Source organism: Aulonocara sp. 'chitande type north' Nkhata Bay, linkage group LG17, assembly GCF_057382095.1.
Source record: "Aulonocara sp. 'chitande type north' Nkhata Bay isolate Kocher_YH1m ecotype deep benthic linkage group LG17, A_spYH_male_GT1.1, whole genome shotgun sequence".
In the NCBI taxonomy this organism is placed as follows: domain Eukaryota; kingdom Metazoa; phylum Chordata; class Actinopteri; order Cichliformes; family Cichlidae; genus Aulonocara; species Aulonocara sp. 'chitande type north' Nkhata Bay.
This window is the reverse complement of record NC_141360.1, coordinates 18674928-18695382: the sequence shown is the minus strand read 5'-3', so window position 1 is coordinate 18695382 and position 20455 is coordinate 18674928. Positions and strand designations below refer to the sequence as shown.

At 38.7% G+C, this 20455-nt stretch overlaps 1 protein-coding gene across 1 annotated transcript; it reads left to right on the top strand.

The window, feature by feature from the left end:
- The first annotated feature begins 13405 nt into the window (after positions 1 to 13405).
- Positions 13406 to 19964, top strand: LOC147309936 (NACHT, LRR and PYD domains-containing protein 12-like). The gene is made up of 4 exons (XM_086268097.1): positions 13406 to 15216; positions 16208 to 16408; positions 17538 to 17711; positions 19787 to 19964. The coding sequence occupies exons 1-4, from the start codon at positions 14147 to 14149 to the stop codon at positions 19962 to 19964; spliced, it is 1623 nt and encodes a 540-aa protein (XP_086124223.1). The 5' UTR covers positions 13406 to 14146.
- The last annotated feature ends 491 nt before the right edge of the window (positions 19965 to 20455 follow it).

Here is a 20455-nt window from a genome sequence, read left to right as displayed (position 1 = left end):
TAGAAATCTCCGCACAGTGACTGGAACTTAAATACAACACGAGAACCGTGGAGACTCAACCCTGCCTTCAGCTCACAGCTGCAGCGAGAAGACCTTGGCTCTTGTGTTTTCTCCTCTTAATAAACTACGTTAAAACAATATCTGAAGGTGAAAGTAGATAAAAATTTCAAATCGAATCGATAGAGAAGAACTTTCTCTTTATAGGGAAGCTTTATAAACTTTATTAGTTTTCTGCAATTTGTTTTGGAAGCCTTTAAACCTGCCCTGTCCGCCGCGCCGTGAGGCACCGATTCGTGTCTTTTCTCCGACATTTTTCTTCTAAATGCGTTAAAATCTAAAATAACCCCTCAAAAACGAGGTAAACAGCGAGCCAACATGTTTGTCCACACATGCTATGTCAAAACAATGATCCCCGTCGGATACCTTTTCATAAAACTGAGGTTATTTCGGTGCCTGCAAACACACATGAGTTGGTGGAGGAAACAGTGTAACTCGTTAACTCCACACACTCTGTGCCCTCAATTTACTGTAGATTTTCATTAATTAATGATACACGAATTGTAGCTCTGGCTCCGTGAAATGTGTAATATGGATAAATCTAACAGTTTAACAGCACTACAGCTCTTAGACAGGCAAACAGACTATAGCTCCACCAGGCTCAGCATCATCATATTGCATCCCAGTTCACTGGCTACTGCATCCCAGTGCAGTCAAAACGCTAATCATCGCTAATAACACCCATCAAAAGAAAATTACAAGTAAATATCCAGAGCTGACAATGTTCACATAAACAGGAATAGATTAAACAGTTAGTCTGGAAAGTTCTGGCAGGAAACTCTCCACTTCCTTAACCATAGCTGCTTTTTGGCCAAATGTCAGTGGCTGTAAGCTGGAACTCCTAAAATTAAGTGTTTCAGTACTTTCACTGCTTAACTCTAGTGTTGTGTGTTTGTGTATATATATACATATATATATATATTTTCTTGATTTGCTTTGAATAATGACTCATGGTTGTCAAGCAGTTAGTTCATTTGAATATTAAGCCTCTTGTGGGTGTGGGTACCTTCTCTGAGTTTGAACTCAGCAATTTGAGTCAGTATTGGTGGTTCAAAGTTAGAAATGCTCAGCCAAACTTAAATACTGAAAAATACTGAAAATAAAGTAAAAGTTTATATTTAGTTACTGATTTTAGTTGGATTTTTTAAATGTTTTAAACTGACATTTTCTTGTTAAACAATACAATTAAATATACATTTCTACTCATTTCTACAATACGTTTATAATTAAGTTACTTTGAATTCGTGTATTGGTCATTTCATCAGTTTAAAATTAGATTACATCATTAAACTTTATTTAATCCCACACTGGTACAACAGGAAGAGATCTCCGTCGGATATGTTTTTACAAAGGAAGAATAGTGAAACTATATGTTGGAAAAATAAAAGTAGAAAGAAAAAATAGATTAATAAAATCATTAGAATTTTTTTAAATTCCACAATAATATGCTATATACAAATGGTTAAAATGTTGAGTAGAATTATAATTGTTAACAATAATATTTGATTATCTACAGAGCAAACAGTGGAAGTGATGAACATGTATTTTTAGACAGTGTTTATCCTGTTTGGATATTGTACAGTTTGACTGCTAAAGATAACGACCTGCAATAGCACTCCGTCCTGCTGTTGAAGGACTCAGGTCCTCCACAGTCTCATGCAGCGGATAGCAGGTGTTGTCCATAATCGACATTAGCTTAGCCAACAACTGCCTTCTCTGTGGGATCTATCTAGGGGACTATCCAGGACTGAGCTACTCTCTTTAGGTAACCATCTTCTGTAGGTTTGTAAAAATTACAGGAAAAAAAAAAATCACACTTCCTGTTTTGTGTGGAATGAAAAAGCCTAAGATGGTTGTAGTGGTAATGAAGATAAATATGAGCAAGGAATTCAGTGCATATGGGGACTTTATTTGTTTTGGGGATTAGACCCAAACCTTTGCTTTCTTTCCTCTTGTTAATTTTAGTTCAAAAACTGTCTAAATGCTGTTTTTCTGTTTCAGAATTGGCCTTTAGGAGTAACATAAAAGCACAATCAGTCCTCATGGAGTAAAGCTATTGATCTATTACCCCTTACCTGACACAAAAATGTTTTCAATTATGACAATTTGAGTGATAAAATTCTGCATAATTATTAAACTAATTACAAATTATATATATATATATATATATATATATATATATATATATATATATATATATATATATATATATATATATATATATATATTTTTTTTTTTTTTAAATAGAGATAGATAGATAGATAGAGATATAGATATAGATAGAGATATAGATATAGATATAGATATATATATAGATATAGATATAGATATATATATATATATAGATATAGATATATTATTAGCCATCGGCAGGCCATATTACACACTATCCAAGCCAGAATTACGCAGTGCTACTACTACTGTACAGCTATCTAGCTAATCTTAGTAAGCTGAAAAAGAAAAGTTAGCTATACATTTTCACTTTATCAGCTAACAGGTACTTAATTAGCAGGGCAGGGGTCTGACTTGAAACTGGAAAAACAGCATTATCTTTGACTACGAGTTCAAATAATTCAAAACTTGCCAATCCCAAGGTTTTAGCTATAGAGCCTATGCTGAACAATAGCCATATCTAGTGGCTCTAATAATATGCATAGTTTAAAAAGTGACCATTATGTATATATTGTATTACATATACCTAAAATTGTCAACTAGGTTACAGAGAGAGGGGAGAGAGCATTTCTCTTTTCTAAACGGGTGAAAGTCACCGGCCTTCCAGGTCCCTGAACTGCTTCCATGTTTCGTATTCTAAAATATGTGACCCTGAGAAACTTTAAACAAATAGTTATTATTAAAATATTTAATCGAAAATTTATGACATTCTTTTTCTGTTATATCCGTGAAAGCAAGGCCAGGGGTGTTTATAATGTGCCTTTTTGTATGTTGTCCAGCAGAAAACAAAAAACCTGTATAAGGTAGATTTACTTCAGGCCTGTTCAATCATACTGCATCAGATTTTATTAGGTGCAGTTTTTTGTGCTTCAAAACCCCGCTCAAGTATTGTACTAACATTCGAAGTATTGAGCCCTTTTATAATGGGCGTGTCTAACCTATATTTCATACTAACATGTTTATAGCTGTAGCTCACATGTTTAATTGTTAAATATTTTTATTTTAAGTACTGAAACAGTGAAGGTAAGTTGAATAATTATTATTTTGATTCAACTAATGTTCGATAAAGGTCAGTGAACAAGGATGCAGTTTATTAAAGCAACGTAGATCTTAGTTTAAAACAACTAGTTGAAGTCATAGCTTTCTTTCTATTTCACATAGTAATATTTATAATACAGGAATATCTGAATCAGTAACTAAGAAGTTAAACTAACTAAATTTAGGAAAACGCTGTGGGACTTCGTGCCTGGACAGTTTCTTCCATCAGCCCTAGTGTGTTTGCAGACACTGAGAAAACCTCGGGCTAATGAAAACATGTCCGCAGAAACTAGGTGTTTATGCATGAGATGTCTGCAGAAACATGTTATCTCGCTGTTTAACCTCATTGTTTGTGGTGTTTGTGTATTTTTAAAGCATTTACAATAAGAAATTGCAGGGCAAAGAGACGGAGCAGTGCGTCGAAGAGAGGTTTAAGTCCGCCTCAAGCAAACTGTAGATGAACAGTAAACGTCTACAATGCTTCTTTGTAAAGAGCAAGTTCTCCGCTATCGTATCGGTTTAAGTTCATGCTTCAGTTTCTCATTTAAATGTGATTTTAAAGCCGTTTTTGGTGACGAAAAAACACAACTATCTGCGCCCTCCCGCCGCGGACACGAGCAGCAGGCTGGGTTGAGTCTCCATGGTTCTCATGATGCGTTTAGGTTCCTGTTTCTTTCGGAAATTCCAATTTGGCTGTGTAATTATATTATTGGCATTATTACTATTAGTTATTTTTAGTCAGTCGGGTGACAACACGATGACAGGGGGAGCTTCACAAGCGCCCAGTGACTCTGCCGCCCAGGCCAAAGCTTCAGGGAAGAAGAAGAAAGGAGGATCCGTTGTGTACAGAGCTGTGGCCGCCTCCCAGGACCGCAAAGGTCTTTTCTACTACGCCATAAAGCAGGCGCTGACCTTCCAGGGCTACGATGTGGATCAGCACGGCTTCCTCATCAAACGCGCCATTAATATGCTGGTAAAAAGCCCAAGTAGGTGTTAAGGGAAACTGCACTGGAAGAAGTGCCCTCCGCTAAGCCAAGTAGGCCGCTGGTTCCTCTGAATCAGCGTCCAAGAAGAAAGCGTTAGCTCGGAGAAGATGCTTAAGAAGCTCAAAACGCTCTTTTAAGAGCCACCAAACTGTACACTACAGGGCTGATTTCATTTTCAAATGAAGAATGAATAAAATTAATACACACATCACCCCTTCAGACCTCATCAACTTAATATAAATGGCTGTTTTGCTTCCAGATACCAAGTGATTTAAGACAAAGGTGAGAAGCTGTGCTATTATTCACTCATAGGAGCGAATCTAGGATCAAAACTTTACAGGAGTTCAGCCCTCAAATCATAACACTAATGTTGCCTATTTGATGCTGTTCAGAGAGAAAATGTACATAAGTGGACACTTTAGTCAAATTAATGACCAGTGTTGGTCAAGTTACTTGAAAAAAGTAATCAGTAACTAATTACTGATTACTCCCCCAAAAAAGTAATCCCGTTACTTTACTGATTACTTATTTTCAAAAGTAATTAATTACTTAGTTACTTAGTTACTTAGTTACTTTTTAAAAACACGATTTACAACCTGAAGAGGTGATAAAGTGATAGAGCTTTCAGCCCAATTCTACTTTTTCTACATAATCCATCATACAAAATGTAATCAAATGGAAAAGTCTCTTTTTTTAACTTGTTTTATCAGTTTTAATCTTTTAACTTCATGCATCAAGCAAAACATTTAATTATATGCAACATTCTCTGACTTGAATAAATTAGTTTAACATTTAAACCTATTTTCTACACATTCCAGCACATAAAATAAAATATTTTTTGTGTTTTCACTCACTCTTTCAAACAGATGCAAGTAAAACACAGCAGAAAATAAATAAAGTCAAAGACTCAGCGGTCCTTTTGCTCTATTTTCACCTGTAAAGCAGGAGCAGGGTAGGCGGAGGGTTACCCTGGTGCAGGTGTGCTGCGGTCAGTTGAAGAATCCGCGCGAGTGTCTCTGTGAGTTTCCCATCACGTCGTAGCTACTCGGTGCTTGCTCGGAAGTTTAGGGGTTTTTTTCGCTGTAAAAAGAAGTTTTCTTCCCACGCACGATGGACGCTAATGTTTTTGTCACTTTTTATGGAATCAAACTCAAAGTAAGGTCAGTACTTCCACACTTTAAACGCTGCACGCTCATACTCTCTCCCGCACTCGATATATTATCCATTGTTGATCTGCACACAGCTGCTGTCACCAACGTCGCACTTGCTTACGTCACTGTCATGAGACATTCTCGCAAAAAAATCACGGTTTTAGTAACGCAGTAACGCAGCGTTCCTATGGGAAAGTAACGGTAATCTAATTACTGATTTTGCAATAGTAATCCCTTACTTTACTCGTTACTTGAAAAAAGTAATCAGATTACAGTAACGCGTTACAAGTAACGCGTTACTGCCCATCTCTGTTAATGACCCTGCATTATCAGAAGAATTGGAACTTTTGCTTGCTAACATTTTAGGCAGAGTGCATTTTGGATTTTACCACTCATTTGTTTCATGAAATTACCTCTTAATGTTATTTCTGCTGCAGCAACACGTCTGGTTTATTAATAAGGGATAATACACTGCAATAAATCAACACACAGGTTCTTGGTTAAGTGGTGGCGGTTCGGGGAGAGGGGCCAGGTGGCTGTCATCCGGTAGTTAAGTACTGGAGGTGATCCATCAATTATCCAATCCGAGGATAGGCAGAGATTCCACCCAGATACCTAGCAGCCACGCCCAGGTGTCCACCTCCTAGGAGAGAAAAGGGGAAAGATACCCACAGCCATCCTCTGGTGGGAGGAGTAACACAAAACAAACACATCACTGGATCATAACAAGAGTTTGTTATATTTCCAGGGCCCTGTTTCAGGAAGCCGGTTTAGTGGAAAAACTGAGTAAGTATACCCTGAGTTAACGAAAACTCTGGGTTTTCGGTTTCACAAAGCGAGTTCAGCTGCAGCCTGAGTGAGTCACTATGACGACACACTCCGTGAAGCTAACCTGCCCCCTAGCAGGTTTACTACAACTAACCCTGACTGTCTCCGCCCCTTTGTCGGAAACCTGACTGTAGGAAGTGTCAGACATGGCGTGCCACTTCCTTGAAGAGCCAGTAGATCGTGAAGCCCAAATTCTCCGCAGAGCTCTCCGCCGGGAGAGAGTGATCAGAGCGCGTTTGGACATTTTATCATTTCCTGATGATTTTCTGTGCGAACGTTACCGTTTCTCAGCACAATCTATAATTTATTTGGATAACATCCTCAGGCCATATATTACGCATGTGATACATCGCGGACATCCTCTCAGTTCTGTACATATTACTTGTATTGCACTTCGTTTTTTTGCAAACGGGAGCTTTCTGTATAATATTGGTGACGCTGAGCACGTTTCCAAGGCTACCGTCTGTCGGGCAGTCAGGAATGTTACAGTTGCACTGAAACGTCTCCTGTACTCGTCTGTGGTGTTCCCCGGTCATAGACCCACAAGATTTATCAAAGAGGGATGCCACAAAATTGCAGGTATCAGGATGACCAAAACTTAATTTATGATGTGGTGATACTTGAACTACTACTTAAATTGCACATTTATTTTCAGGGTTCCCAGGCGTGATTGGCTGTAGAGATGGCACTCACATTCCAATCATTGCTCCTTCAGTAAATGAAGGAGACTATGTGAACAGGAAGTCTTTCCACAGCATTAATGTACAGGTACATAGTTCCCTGTAGCATTTCAAACTAACAAATTATTTCATTATAGTAATGGATGCTAATTTGTGTTCTCTGCACTGTGAAGATCATATGTGATGCTGCCAACATTATCACAAATGTGGAAGCCAAGTGGCCAGGCTCTGTCCATGACTCACAAATATTCCGTGAATGTACACTGAGCACAAAATTTGGACATGGTGAGTTGAGAATACTTTAAAATATATAAAGACCAATTGCTTCAGGGACATTTGAACTGAAGTGTACCCTTCTGTCTTAGGAGAGTTCACTGGCTACTTGCTTGGTGATAGGGGGTATCCATGTTTACCCTATTTGCTTACCCCTTACCCTGACCCTGAACCGGGCCCACAGCAGCGATATAATCTGGCTAATTGCAGGACAAGAGCCAGAATTGAAATGACTATCGGAATGCTTAAGGCCCGGTTCCAGTGCCTGCAAAGACTCAGGGTCACCCCAGAAAGGGCATGTGACATTATTGTGGCATGTGTGATTCTTCACAACATTGCCACAATTAGAGGAGAACACTGTCCTTCTGAACCAAACATCAGCAGTGATCCAAACCATGAACATCCTGACCCTCCCACGGACATACAAGATGGAAGCGCAGTCAGAGACACCATATGTCACAATCATTTCCTTTGACCCATCACCTCAACATGTTGAAAGAAGAATAAACAGATTTTTTGTTCAACTGGCTTTATTGGTCGCCTGTGTTTCCTGTACACAAAGTATTAAAAGATGTAAACCTCATAAAGTGTCTCTGTTGCTTCCTCCTCTGTAACAGCTGTCAATGTTTCTTCATTATTTTCCTGTAGTAAAGAAATAAACAACATTGCTGTTCTACTGTAAACTCATATAATCTGTGGAGTATTACTCACAACTGCATGTTGGTCTGGCTCAACAGGAGGCTGCACCAGATGCAGTACACCATCACCATCAACTGATAGAATATGAGGTTCATACAGGTCACTTATAACTTACAAGGGACCAAATGGCAATTAACAAACATACCAAGCACCTTACACTTCATTGTCATTATGCTCTCAAAGACAACCAAGACTGAGGGAAGGCAAAATCAGTAGGAAAATAACTTCACTACAAAATAATCCATTATGGTAAAGAGTTTATCAAATGAATGAGTAGCACTGCAAAGGTGACTGTGAAGAAAGGATGTATGCACATCATGTATTATTTTGAATTTACCCCCTATGTAGGCACTTGTGTCTTGCGGGGTTATTGACTCAGAGGATGTCCCCGCAGAGATGCCTTCGGCCACAGGGCGCCCACTGTTTTGGCTGAGGGCCAACTGCTCAGCCTCTGTGAGTGGTGGTGGTGGAGGACCCCCACCTGTTTTTCAGGCCTCCGCTTTTTTTCTGTTGGCTATAACGGGCCACATTTGAGCATACAGAGTAAGCAAATATGTACTTGTAATGTGCTCAGATAATTTCAATAAGTGCTTACAGAAGGAAAATTAATGTAGCCTCTAACTGCAATTGATTTACATCGGACAAACAGACCAAGCACTATGGCTCATAATACAATTACACCTTACCTGTTTGGACTATATTTTTATATTTCATTTTTACTTGCTGCCAGGAACGTTTGGGGCCTGTTGGGTTGCACCTGCGCTCACATCACATCACAAAATAAAATGTATAAAATAACAAATAAAATAACATATGATAAAATAACGTGTTAAATGGGTGGAAATCCCTAGATCAATGTTTAAATTAACACTCACGCATTGACTCTGTCGGCTATGTTTTGCCATGCATGCTCTCTTTCTTTTGCAGCTGTGGCTGTGTTACTTTTTTCCGCGGAATTTGCATGTTATCGGCATATGCTGCCATCAGAATTTCGGCCTCAAGCGCTGTGAAATACATTGACCGCGCCTTCTTTCCCTCCGTCTCCATGGTGACTCGCTTAATCTGTGCTCCGCTTATCAGGGCTTTATGTATCCTCGTCCGCGCGCTTCACTTGGGGTTAAAGCAACTCCGCGTTGACTGAACTAATTGTTATCAGCCTTTCTGAAACCGAATATTCCGAGTTGGACAGTTCGGGGTTACTCAACCGTGAGTGTCGTTTTTCACTCTGAGTTTTCCAAACCGGCTTCCTGAAACAGGGCCCTGTTCCACCACTTTGGCTGTTGTGTAAACACGATTGCTATGATGCTTTTATTTCCATTGCAGTCAGTATTGCTGGTTTTGCTCTCAGGCTGACTGAAGATGAGTAGTTTGGAGGAAAAGGAGATCAGGGCAGAGTCCCCAGCACCCAGCTGTCTGTCTATGAAGAGTGACCATTCCAAAGATTTTCCTCCAGTCTTCAGTCATGAACCTGGACCCTCAGACACAATGTAAGAGACTGCTTCTACTGTGGATTGAGCTGAATATGATTTGGGTTGTTTCAGTCTTTTTATATTATTTCAGAAGCATTTGTAAGAATTGAGTAAGTTAATTGGGCTGAATCTACTCTGGAGAAGGTTATTTTCCATAATATAGGATAACAGAGGATTGCTGTATAATCATTAGTAGCTCATCCTAAAACAAGAAATTATGCTTGAGGATGTAAAATTCATACATAGGATAAATGTACATGCAAAACTATTTTTAGCTGTTTTGCATTTGAAATAACAAAAACTTGTCATGGGATGGTTGTATGGAAGGCAGAGTGAACCATATGCAGCTTTATTAGCTGGCCAAGGCAAATATGTCAACACATAAGGCATTTAAACTGGAGCAAACTGACTGAAAACCGACACTGCCAGATAGATGAGAGAACACATACAGTAATATGAGGGGGGGATCACCAATTGAAGAAAACCAAGGGCTTAAATACACATGAGGTAATAAGTGATGTGATGGAATACACCAGGGAACACAGGAAATAATCGGAGTTATGAGACAGTGGAAGCAAATCTGAACATATGTGAGACAGGCGTTGAACAAAATAAAACAGGAAGTAATGCAAACTAAGAAACAGACATAAGCTTGACACTGGGACGGGACAGTAAACAGAGATGGAGACATTAGAGACTGAGACGACAAAAGGACAAAACACAGAGACAGAGTGGACAGCAAAAACAGGGAACAGACATGAAAACAAACAACCAAAACCTGGAAACATAAGCAACAAAACTCTGAGGCTCTCAAAACCTGAACATCACATGAACATAAGTATCTCATAATTCTGAAGAATGAATAACAAGTCCAAAAAAGGTCTCAGAACCATAAGCAAGGTGTTACTTTGTGTGACTCTATAAAAGTTTAGATGTTTCAAAATAAATGTTCTTGTAAACTCTGACCTAAAGTAGCCTGTGATAAACAGAATACTTTGTTTCATCAGATAAAATCATGTAACAAACAGATATTCAAAAATTGTAATGTTCAGAAGAAGTAAAGTTGATATAAAAATCTTACACAAGTAATGAAATATATCTATTGTTACATTACAGGAAATGTAATGGAACAATCACTTTTGACAGGAAAAACTTAATTGTTTAACATGAAATCAACACAACATTAGTGGTAAATACTTAGGACTTGCTACTGAGCTATAACACGTTGGCAGCTGTAGCTCAGACGGTAGCAGAAATCACCTGCTATTTGGAAGGTTGGTGGATCAATCTCTGCTGCTTCAGTCTGGATGGCAAATATCCTTGGGCAAGATACTAATACTGAGTTGTTCTCCATGCCAATACATCGATCCAGACACAGACATAAAAATTTGGATCACCTCTAATTTAATGTTTCTAAATTCAGATTAAACTAGGGTTACTGTACTTGGCCCTAAAAGATTTAGAAATAGGTAAAGATATCGTCTTTTAATGTCATTGCCTGGGCTTCCCTAACACTGGAAAATCTGAACAAAGTCATTTTTGTTCAAAATATGTCTTTCAGTTTACAAATTTGTAGGACTGCTTTCCTCGATTTGCACAGTATCTCTAAAATTAGAAACGTCCTGTCTCAGAGTGATGATGAAAAACTAGTTTATGCATTTATTACATGTAGGCTGGACTATTGTAACTCATTATTACTGGGCTGTCCTAAAAACTCCCGGAAAAGTCTTCGGTTAATCCAAAAGGCTGTAGTGAAAGTATTGGCACGGACTAGAAAGAGAGAACATATTTCTCCTATATTGGCTTCAAGCACAGTTATACCAAGTTTCTTTTTATACACTTCAGCTCGGCATTCAACAATCATCACTAAAAGACTGATAGCAGAACTAATTAACCTTGGCCTCCCACATATTAATCCACATCTGTATGTGGTTTAAGGACTTCCTCAGATACTGCCCACAGAGTGTGAAAGTAGGGCCTCACCTCTCTCGTCGACACTCAGTCTTAACATTGTCTCAGGGGAAGAAACTGTGAGTCTGGAGGTGTGGTACCTGATTGACCTGAGGCGCTGACCAGACGGCAGCAGGTCTCTACACATTTAGGTTAAAGCTCTATCATGAAAACAAGACGAACTGTATGTCTTTGGGAGAGCATGCAAACTCCATACATCCCAGCCTGATGGTGGAATTGAACACAGTTCTTGCTGTGAGGCAACAGTCCTAAACACTGTGCCACAGTGTGTTCCCGGTGCCAGAATAACAGGATTCAGCCCCATAAAACCAACCCTGACAGAGTTACAGGTCAGTGCCCAAAACCGGTAACATGCAAAAGAAGAAATGTCTCACTTGTGGTGTGGTGGTCAGAGGAGTTATGATTAAATTTGAGACAATGACATCCAGAAGAGTTTAACCTTGAGGAAATATAATTATGAAATATAATTATGTGTTTAAACAAACTCACCAAAAGGCGGCAAAAGTTTGAAAATACGCCCAAGGTGCTGTAAAACAAAAGTAGCGTGAAAAAAAACACAAAAATAAAAACAAAACAAGAAAATAAAAAATCACGAAAGAATAATAGGACTAGGCTCAATGCTCACAGTCATACAGCAAAAACTACTAAAATCTACTCCAGGCATACAATATTAAAATTTCTCCCATACACACGCTTTAAAAGAAAAAAAAAAAGTTAGTGAATAGTGATATACCCACCACTTGATAACTGTCAGCTGCACCGGTGATGGTCATTGTAACGCTTAATTTTAGCTTTGTATTTTGTATTTTTGGTTTAGTATTCTTTGATTATTGTTATTCATGATTTTGGTTTTCCGTCCCTTAGTGTTTATCTCACCTGTGCATAGTCTCTGTTCCTGTGTCTACTCTGTGCCTTTCCTTTGTCCAGTGTTTCATCTAGTCACTCTTGTCTCTGTATTCCCTGTCTCCCCAGTCACTTTGTTAAGCTTCGGTCTTAAGTCTGAGTTTTGGTCTGTGTGTTTCTCTTTTTATTTTGATAGTTCCTTGTCCTGTGTTCAGTGTATTCAGTTTTTCTTCCTCCGTAACTTGTTATGTAAGATTAGCCCAGCTGTATTTCCCTCCTGTTTCCCATTCCCTCATTTTGACCTCGTTTTATTTAGGCCTTGTGTTTTGCTCTGTTCGTTGTTGTATGTTTCTCTGTTTTACTCCTGTGTTAATCATTCTAGTTAACTCCTGGCTCCAAATTTCTCTGTTTAGTGTTTTTCAAGCTCCCTAGTTTTTGTTTCCCATTTAGGTTAAGTTTTGTATTTTTGTCGCTTGGATGTTTACAGCAAATAAAGCAGCCTCTTTGAGTTTATCCCCATGTGTGCCTTGAGTCCTACACTTGGGTCCACATCCTGCCTGCCACATCAATAACCCTGACAGAAATTTTCAATTAATAATCCCATGAAACAGTGGTGTTACTGGTTACAGTTTAAAATCTTTAAGATGTTAAGCCTTCTCAGATTCTGGAATTTATTTTTTTGGTACAAAAATGATTTCAAGAAAATAAAATACAATAAAGTAATTTTGTTTGGAGTCAAAATAGACCAGAAATAAAAGATGCTGAAGGAGAGACTACTAGGTGCTCAGAACTATAAACATGCCAAAGTTTTTTTTTTTTTCTAGAAGCCAGTGCTGGTTTTAAACCTTAGTATTTCTTTTATGCCAGTGGTTTGTATTGGTCAAAATAAATTTTCATTGTCATTCACAGAGAGAAGGGAAGTCATGCTTGTGTGGAGGAGCAGCTGTGCTGCTGTGTTTTGTGTCAGGATGTCCTGAAGGATCCAGTCTCTACCAGCTGTGGACACTGGTTCTGCAGACAGTGCTTCACCTCATACTGGGACCAGGCTGCTTCATCGGGAGACTCCCCCTGTCCCCATTGTGGAGAAAAATCCAGTATCAGAGCTCGACTCCAGACTACCAGTCAGAGTAGCTGTGAACAAAGTAAGTCTGAACCTCTGTGTGCTGTTGGACTAATTTCTGAAAGCTGGATTTCTTGTTGATTTGTTTAAGTATTAGAGATATTTTTATGTTCTTTAGTTTCACAGTTTTTTTTTCTTTTTTCCAGCAATTGCAGGTTTGCAGGAGGTTTTAGATGAACATAAGATCAGTTTGAAGAGGAGATATGAACATGTGAGTGAAGGAACTGATGAAAAACGAAATGGAATTCTTCTCAACAACATCTACACTGAGCTCTACATCACAAAGGGACAGTGTGAAGAGATTCATAACCAACATGAGGAGAGGCAGCTGGAGATAGCTTCCAAAAAGAAGACTCTTGATGACACTCCAATCAGATGCCAAGACATTTTTGAAGCCGTATGTGACCAACAGAGACCAATTAGAGTGGTTCTGACAAATGGCGTAGCTGGCATTGGAAAAACCTTCTTAGTGCAGAAGTTCACTCTGGACTGGTCAGAGGGTTTGGAGAACCAAGACATCAGTGTGGTGATTCTGCTTTCATTCAGGGAGCTGAACCTGATCAGAGATGAGCAGTACAGTCTTCTAGAGCTGCTCCATATTTTTCATCCAGCATTACAGAAGGTCACAGCAGAGAAGCTCGCTGTCTGTAAACTTTTGTTCATATTTGACGGCCTGGATGAAACCAGACTTTCATTGGATTTCATCAACAGAAAGCTTGTGTCTAATGTCACACAGCAGTCATCAGTCAGTTTCCTGCTGACAAATCTCATCGAGGGGAATCTGCTTCCCTCTGCTCTCATATGGATAACTTCTCGACCTGCAGCAGCCAATCAGATCCCTCCTGATTATATTGACAGGATGACAGAAGTACGAGGCTTCACTGACACCCAGAAGGAGGAGTACTTCAGAAGGAGATTCAATGATGAAGAGCTGTCCAGCAGAATCATCTCCCACATGAAGACATCCAGGAGCCTCCACATTATGTGTACAATCCCAGTCTTCTGCTGGATCACTGCTGCAGTTCTGGAGCACATGTTGACTACAGAGCAGAGGGGAGAGCTGCCCAAGACCCTGACTGACATGTACTCACATTTCCTGCTGGTCCAGACAAAGAGGAAGAAGAACAAGTACCTCGAGGGACGTGAGACAAGTCCACAGGAGCTGATGGAGGCTGACAGGGAAGTTCTCCTGAAGCTCGGGAGGCTGGCCTTTGAACAAATGGAGAAAGGAAACATCCTGTACTACCAAGAAGACCTGGAGCAGTGTGGTCTGAGTGTCACAGAGGCCTCAGTGTACTCAGGAGTTTGTACAGAGATCTTCAAAAGAGAGTGTGTGATCTTCCAGAAACCAGTCTTTTGCTTTGTTCATCTCAGCATCCAGGAGTTTCTGGCTGCAGTCTACATGTTCCACTGTTACAACAACAAAAAGACAGAGGTGCTGCAGGACTTCCAGGAAAAAGACATCTCATCTTTGGATGTCTTTTTGAATAGAATCATGGAGAAATCTCTTAAAAGTGAAACTGGCCACCTGGACCTGTTTGTTCGCTTCCTTCATGGCCTGTGTTTGGAGTCCAACCAACAACTTTTAAAAGGCCTAATGGGTCAGACAGACAATATTCCAGAACACATTGAGCTAATCATCATTAACTTGAAGAAGATGAACATACTTAATGTTTCTCCTGACAGAAGCATCAACATCTTCCACTGTCTGATAGAGATGAACGACGTCTTAGTATATCAAGAAATCCAAAAGTTCCTGAAGTCTGAGAACAGATCAGAGAACCTCTCTGAGATTCACTGCTCAGCTCTGGCCTACATTCTGCAGATGTCAGATGAGGTTCTGGATGAGTTGGACCTGGAGAAGTACAACACAACAAAGGAGGGACATTTAAGACTGATTCCAGCTGTGAGAAACAGCAGAAAGGCTCTGTGAGTCCAGATGTGATTGTAAATCAGTTTACATTAGTTGTATAGTTTATCAGATATTCTCACTACAATATTCCCAATGTTATTCTTATACTTTTACACTTTTCTTCTTACTTCCCATACATTACATTTCAGTTTGATCTTCTCACACATCTGGAGCTGATTCAAAAACTGTGAAAATATTTATTTATAATGAAAGATTATTCTAATTATTTCATTTTGTCAGTAGCTTAAAATTTTTGAAGCCATTACTGAGTGTCGCAGTTATTTGGTTTCAGTAATATAAATGAAATCAGTAAAGTTATTCAGTAAAATCAGCTCAAGAGCAATATTTTTATAAAACTTGTAAGAACCAACATGAGACACCATGAACTACTGATCATGTGAGATCAGTAGTTCATGATCTAACAACATCTTTCTGATTACATTATGTTGAAAAATATTCAGCCCTACTGAATTATTAATTGTGTTTGTGCTGAACAAATTTTTCAGAAGTTAAAAATAATGCTGGGAAGCATTATTTAAGGAAGTAAGCACAGTCATGTGTCATCCACATTGAAATATTTCATTATGTTTATATTTAATGAAGTTCAGGTCTGATACTGTTGAGTTATTAGTTTTATTCCTATACCACGCGACAACAGATTCTAAATGTTTCAATTGTGGATTTGAAGTTGAAGCAGTGGGTGAGTGCTTATCCCATTCATATGCAGATTAGGAATGAATGGGAAATCTCTCTCCTAGGCTGGGTAGGGCACACTCTACGCAAACCTCCAACCAACATCATAAAGCAGGCTGGAACCCCCAAAGCAAGCGAAAGAGAGGCTGCCCAAGAAACATCTGGCGAACTATTGTTTAATGTCAGCCAGATCAGGTTAGCTGAACCACTGGTGTCATAAAGCAAAATGCCAAACAGAAACTGCTTCTTATTAAATTTAGGGAGTAATCTAAAGTGTCTTCTTTATAATAACATGTTTTCTCCTCTACATCACAGACTTTGTAAAGCTTGGCTCTCAGAGACTCACTTTGAAATTTTGGGCTCAGCTCTGATGTCCAACCCCTCCCATCTGACAGAGCTGGACCTGAGCTTCACCCCCCTGCATATTTTGAGTGGAAACAACTCTTTGCAGCATTCAGCAATGAAACCATTGCTTGCTGGTCTGGAGAGTCCACACTGTAGACTGGAGACTTTGAGGTCTGTTCAGTTAAACTTTTCTTTCTAGGATATTAAAGTTGCTGGAACTATTAAATAATCCCATTATAACATAAATTAGTCTAAGTCTGTTAGCCTCAACCAACTAACCAACCCAGTGATGTAACATTCTGTACTGACTGAAGATGGCGCTAAATATGTTTCGAGCACTTTAAATTTAAGCACTCTTAAATCCAGCTTCACAGACAGTGTCACATTTATGTCACCTTTTGAATGCAGGGCTCAATGGTGTAAATTAGCCTATATATGTGTAGTGTTTCAGTGCCCTTCAAGGTTAAGCAATAGTCCAAAGAAGGAGAACACTTTGTCACAGTGTGCAGTCGTGTTTAGGTAGACGCTAACTTGTTTAATGCATTTCTAAAGCATCACTGACATGTTTTGGTCAGTTAAAACTGTTCTTACCTTTGCCAAATCTTTATATTTTGCTGTACTTGAATCCTTCGTTGTAGAGGAACTAAACACAAGTAACAATTTTATTAGATATATATTGGTAAAACTTTTGCTGCTACTATTCTTCTGTAGTTTTATAGTAGAACTGTGTTGAATGAGCTACTTACATTGACCTTTACTGAGAAAACTTTTATTCCGTCTATTTTATTTTTGTAGTGAATTATATCCTGCTGCTACTGCATGTACTGGTTATAGAATTATTTTTAATAACAGAGAGAGAGAGACCCACAGATTTTGTATTTTGGAGAGAGTGGGCCTCTGTGCACATTAACTGTGTAGATCTTAGAAAAAAGGATTATAGATATTGACACTGCTGGTCCTCAGACTTTCAAAACAATCATATAGCTGCTGCAGGTATTGCCACACATAATGCGCAGCCACTAGCCAGATCTCAACCACTGGGAGTCCCAACTCCTCCTCCTGGAGCATATCTGGTTTCTGCTATGAACACGTGTATTTATTCCACTGCAGTGAGAGGCACCCAATCAGTGCTTTTTGGTGACAAGAGGCACTGATTGATGCCAGATACGACTTTAAAAGCTTTCACATCCCCCAGTAACTCAGTTATTATTGCTGGCTCTTTTACCTAGTGCTAAAAGTGATTTGTCTCAAATTATTGCAAAATATTGTGATTAAGGAAATTTTGTTATTCTTTATTCAGACTGAAGTGCTGCAGGTTGACAGAGACTGCATGTGCTGCTCTGGTCTCTGCTCTAAAGTCCAACCCATCCCATCTGAGAAATCTGGACCTGAGCAAAAATGATGTGCAGGATTTAGGAGTGAAACACATTTGTGTTTTTTTGGAGAGTCCACACTGTAAAGTGGAGACGCTGAGGTCAGTTGCCTGTTAGCATTCTCTTAGAATTTATGATTAATATGAAGTTGTTTCTATTCTAGGAGTATATTGTTTAGTCTTTTGGGTGTAGTATTATTTTCCTCTCCTTCTGAATTCTGTTTTCCATGTTTCTAGCTCTTATTTCCTTGTTTGATTATAATAGTTTCCTTTCGTGTGTAATCTCTCCTAGTTTTATCTTTGTGTTTTGTCCTTAGCATCTTCGGTGTGAAGTCAGTTTTGTCTTCATATTTGTTTTCCCTTTCTGTCTTTCTCTTTCTGTTCCTGTGTTTTCTTATTTCTTGTCTTATTTTGTGAGTCCCTCATCTCATGTGCTTTGTGTTCAGTTTTGCTTCCCCTTGTCTCATCATTTAGATTCTGTTCACCTGTGTCTTATTTTCCCCAGCTGTGTCCTTTCTCGCTAACTATGTCTTGTGTTTATTTAAACACCCAGTTTTCCTCAGATCCTTCTTTCATTCTCCCACATGCTGTGTATTCCTGTTTTCTGTTGGGTCCCTTTAGTCTCTAGTTTTGGTTTTGGTTTTCTATGAGTTCCAGCAATTGACCTGTCTTTTGAGTTTGCTTGTTGTCTCTGGAGTCATGCTTATTGGGGCCTAAATCTCCCTGCCACACAGTGAACAAACATGGATACGAATGTTTCATGCACAAATCTTTAATTTATCAATATTTTCATAGTTTAATTGGTTTGTTCTTTAGGAAAATAGTCCCCCTGACCTTGCATATGAACAAATGACAGCCTTACTGCTTTTTCAATTTAAACATGATGAACGAGCCATCACTACTGTTACTAATAATAACAACAATGATTACAATTATTATTTTTATTCCCTTTGGTCATTGTTTACTATTTTCCAAAACACCATATGCCATTAAATGAAAAATAAAAGGAATGTAAAGAAAATAAAATGCAATTGTGGTGACCCACTAGAGGACTCCACTTACACCCAAGCTGAGAGGAAGGATTCTGCTGTGTTTGGGCGCAATATGCTCAGTTCATGTTTGGAGGTGAAAAAAGTTGGAATGTAAAACCAGAGCTCCTGTGTCGTGTGTCACATGCCTCCATACAATCACTAAGGGAATGACCACTCTTCAAAGGAAAAAATGAATTAAATTGAATTGAATGAAATCAAACATTTCCCAATATACAAATGTGGCAAGAACAAAACAGGCCAATACACAGGTTTCAATGATCCAACAGTAATTTTGCATGGTAACAAACTTCTTCAGCAGGTTAAAACATTTCCAACATTTCCAAGCAAATATTATTAAATGAGGCCACTGACGGGAACAGCAGACATCTCAGTGCTTAACTCATCATTTATAAAGCATTAGTTCTCCTTAGGATGTATTTTATAAACACATAAAACATAAATGTTATTCTTGATCAATGAACTTATATATAACATGTTCATGGTATCATAAGTGATTAACAAAGTATTTAGATGCATGCACACACACACAAATGTTTGCAGCTGAGAATAAATATTTCTATGTTCCGTATCTCTTTGTGCTTTGTCTATGTCATTTTCCTGTTGTGGACATAGCTTAGACTTGTTTGAGTCTTAAGGTACTTTAATTTTCATTTTTAAATTCTTTTCTAAAGAGAAAGCACATTATTCCTATATTGGCTTCTCTTCATTTACTCCCTGTTAAATCTAAATTTAAAATTGTTCTCATCACATACAAGGGCAAGAATGAGCAGGCTCCATCGTATCTTAACGACCCTATATTACCATATCATCACATTAGAGCACTCTAATGGTGTGTGTGTTTGTGTGTGTGTGTGTGTGTGTACTTTGTTAATCAGTTATTGAGACTTTCTAAATGATAACGCCAACACATTATATATAAGCTTATTAATCAAAAGTAAACATTTATATCTGTATTTATAAATGACATATTAAGGAGAAGTAATGCTTTAAAACTGAATTAGGCACTTGCTAATGCTTTACTAATATTTAATAGTGTTTGACTTCACAAAACTGTTTAAACATTGATATTGATTCTTCAGATCACTGACAGAAAGACAACAGTTTCTTCTTTTATTCTTTATGCAGCTTGAGTAACTGCAGTTTGTCGGAAATCAGCTGTGCTGCTTTGGTCTCTGCTCTGAAGTCCAACCCGTCCCATCTGAAACATCTGGACTTAAGGGAAAACAACCTGCAGGATTCAGCCATGAAAGAGCTGTCTGATCTTGTGAAGTGTCCACACTCCAGACTGGAGGATCTGAAGTAGGTAGAGGTTTCGGTCCAATTGCTTTCAGCAGTACCGTTTCAATTCAGGGTTGCTTTCTTTGAAGAACCCAGTCTATGTAAGCTGGGTGCTTCAAACACCGCAACCACTGAGAAAGCCAGAAGTGAGCAGCTATTAAATGATGATTTAGCCTATAAAGTGCTGCTCAGGTTCCCTTTCAACCATGACACTACCCACTAGAAGCATTTTGTACTTCAGTGTCATACAGAAATGACAGCATAATCTTAATTTTTTTTTAATTTGACTTACTTTTACTGAGATGTTTCATAGGTATGTGGTGTATCAGAGGCTGATTCTCCTTCACCCAAACATGCCATATCATAACTGCCCTAAGTCAAATAGAAAAAACGTTAAACCAGGCTGATTTTTGCCACATGGGTCTAACAGGACAGAGAAGATACAAACATATAGCATCCTTATAAAACAGAGGTCACTAACAGGCGGACCGCGGTCCAGATCCAGACCCACAAGGT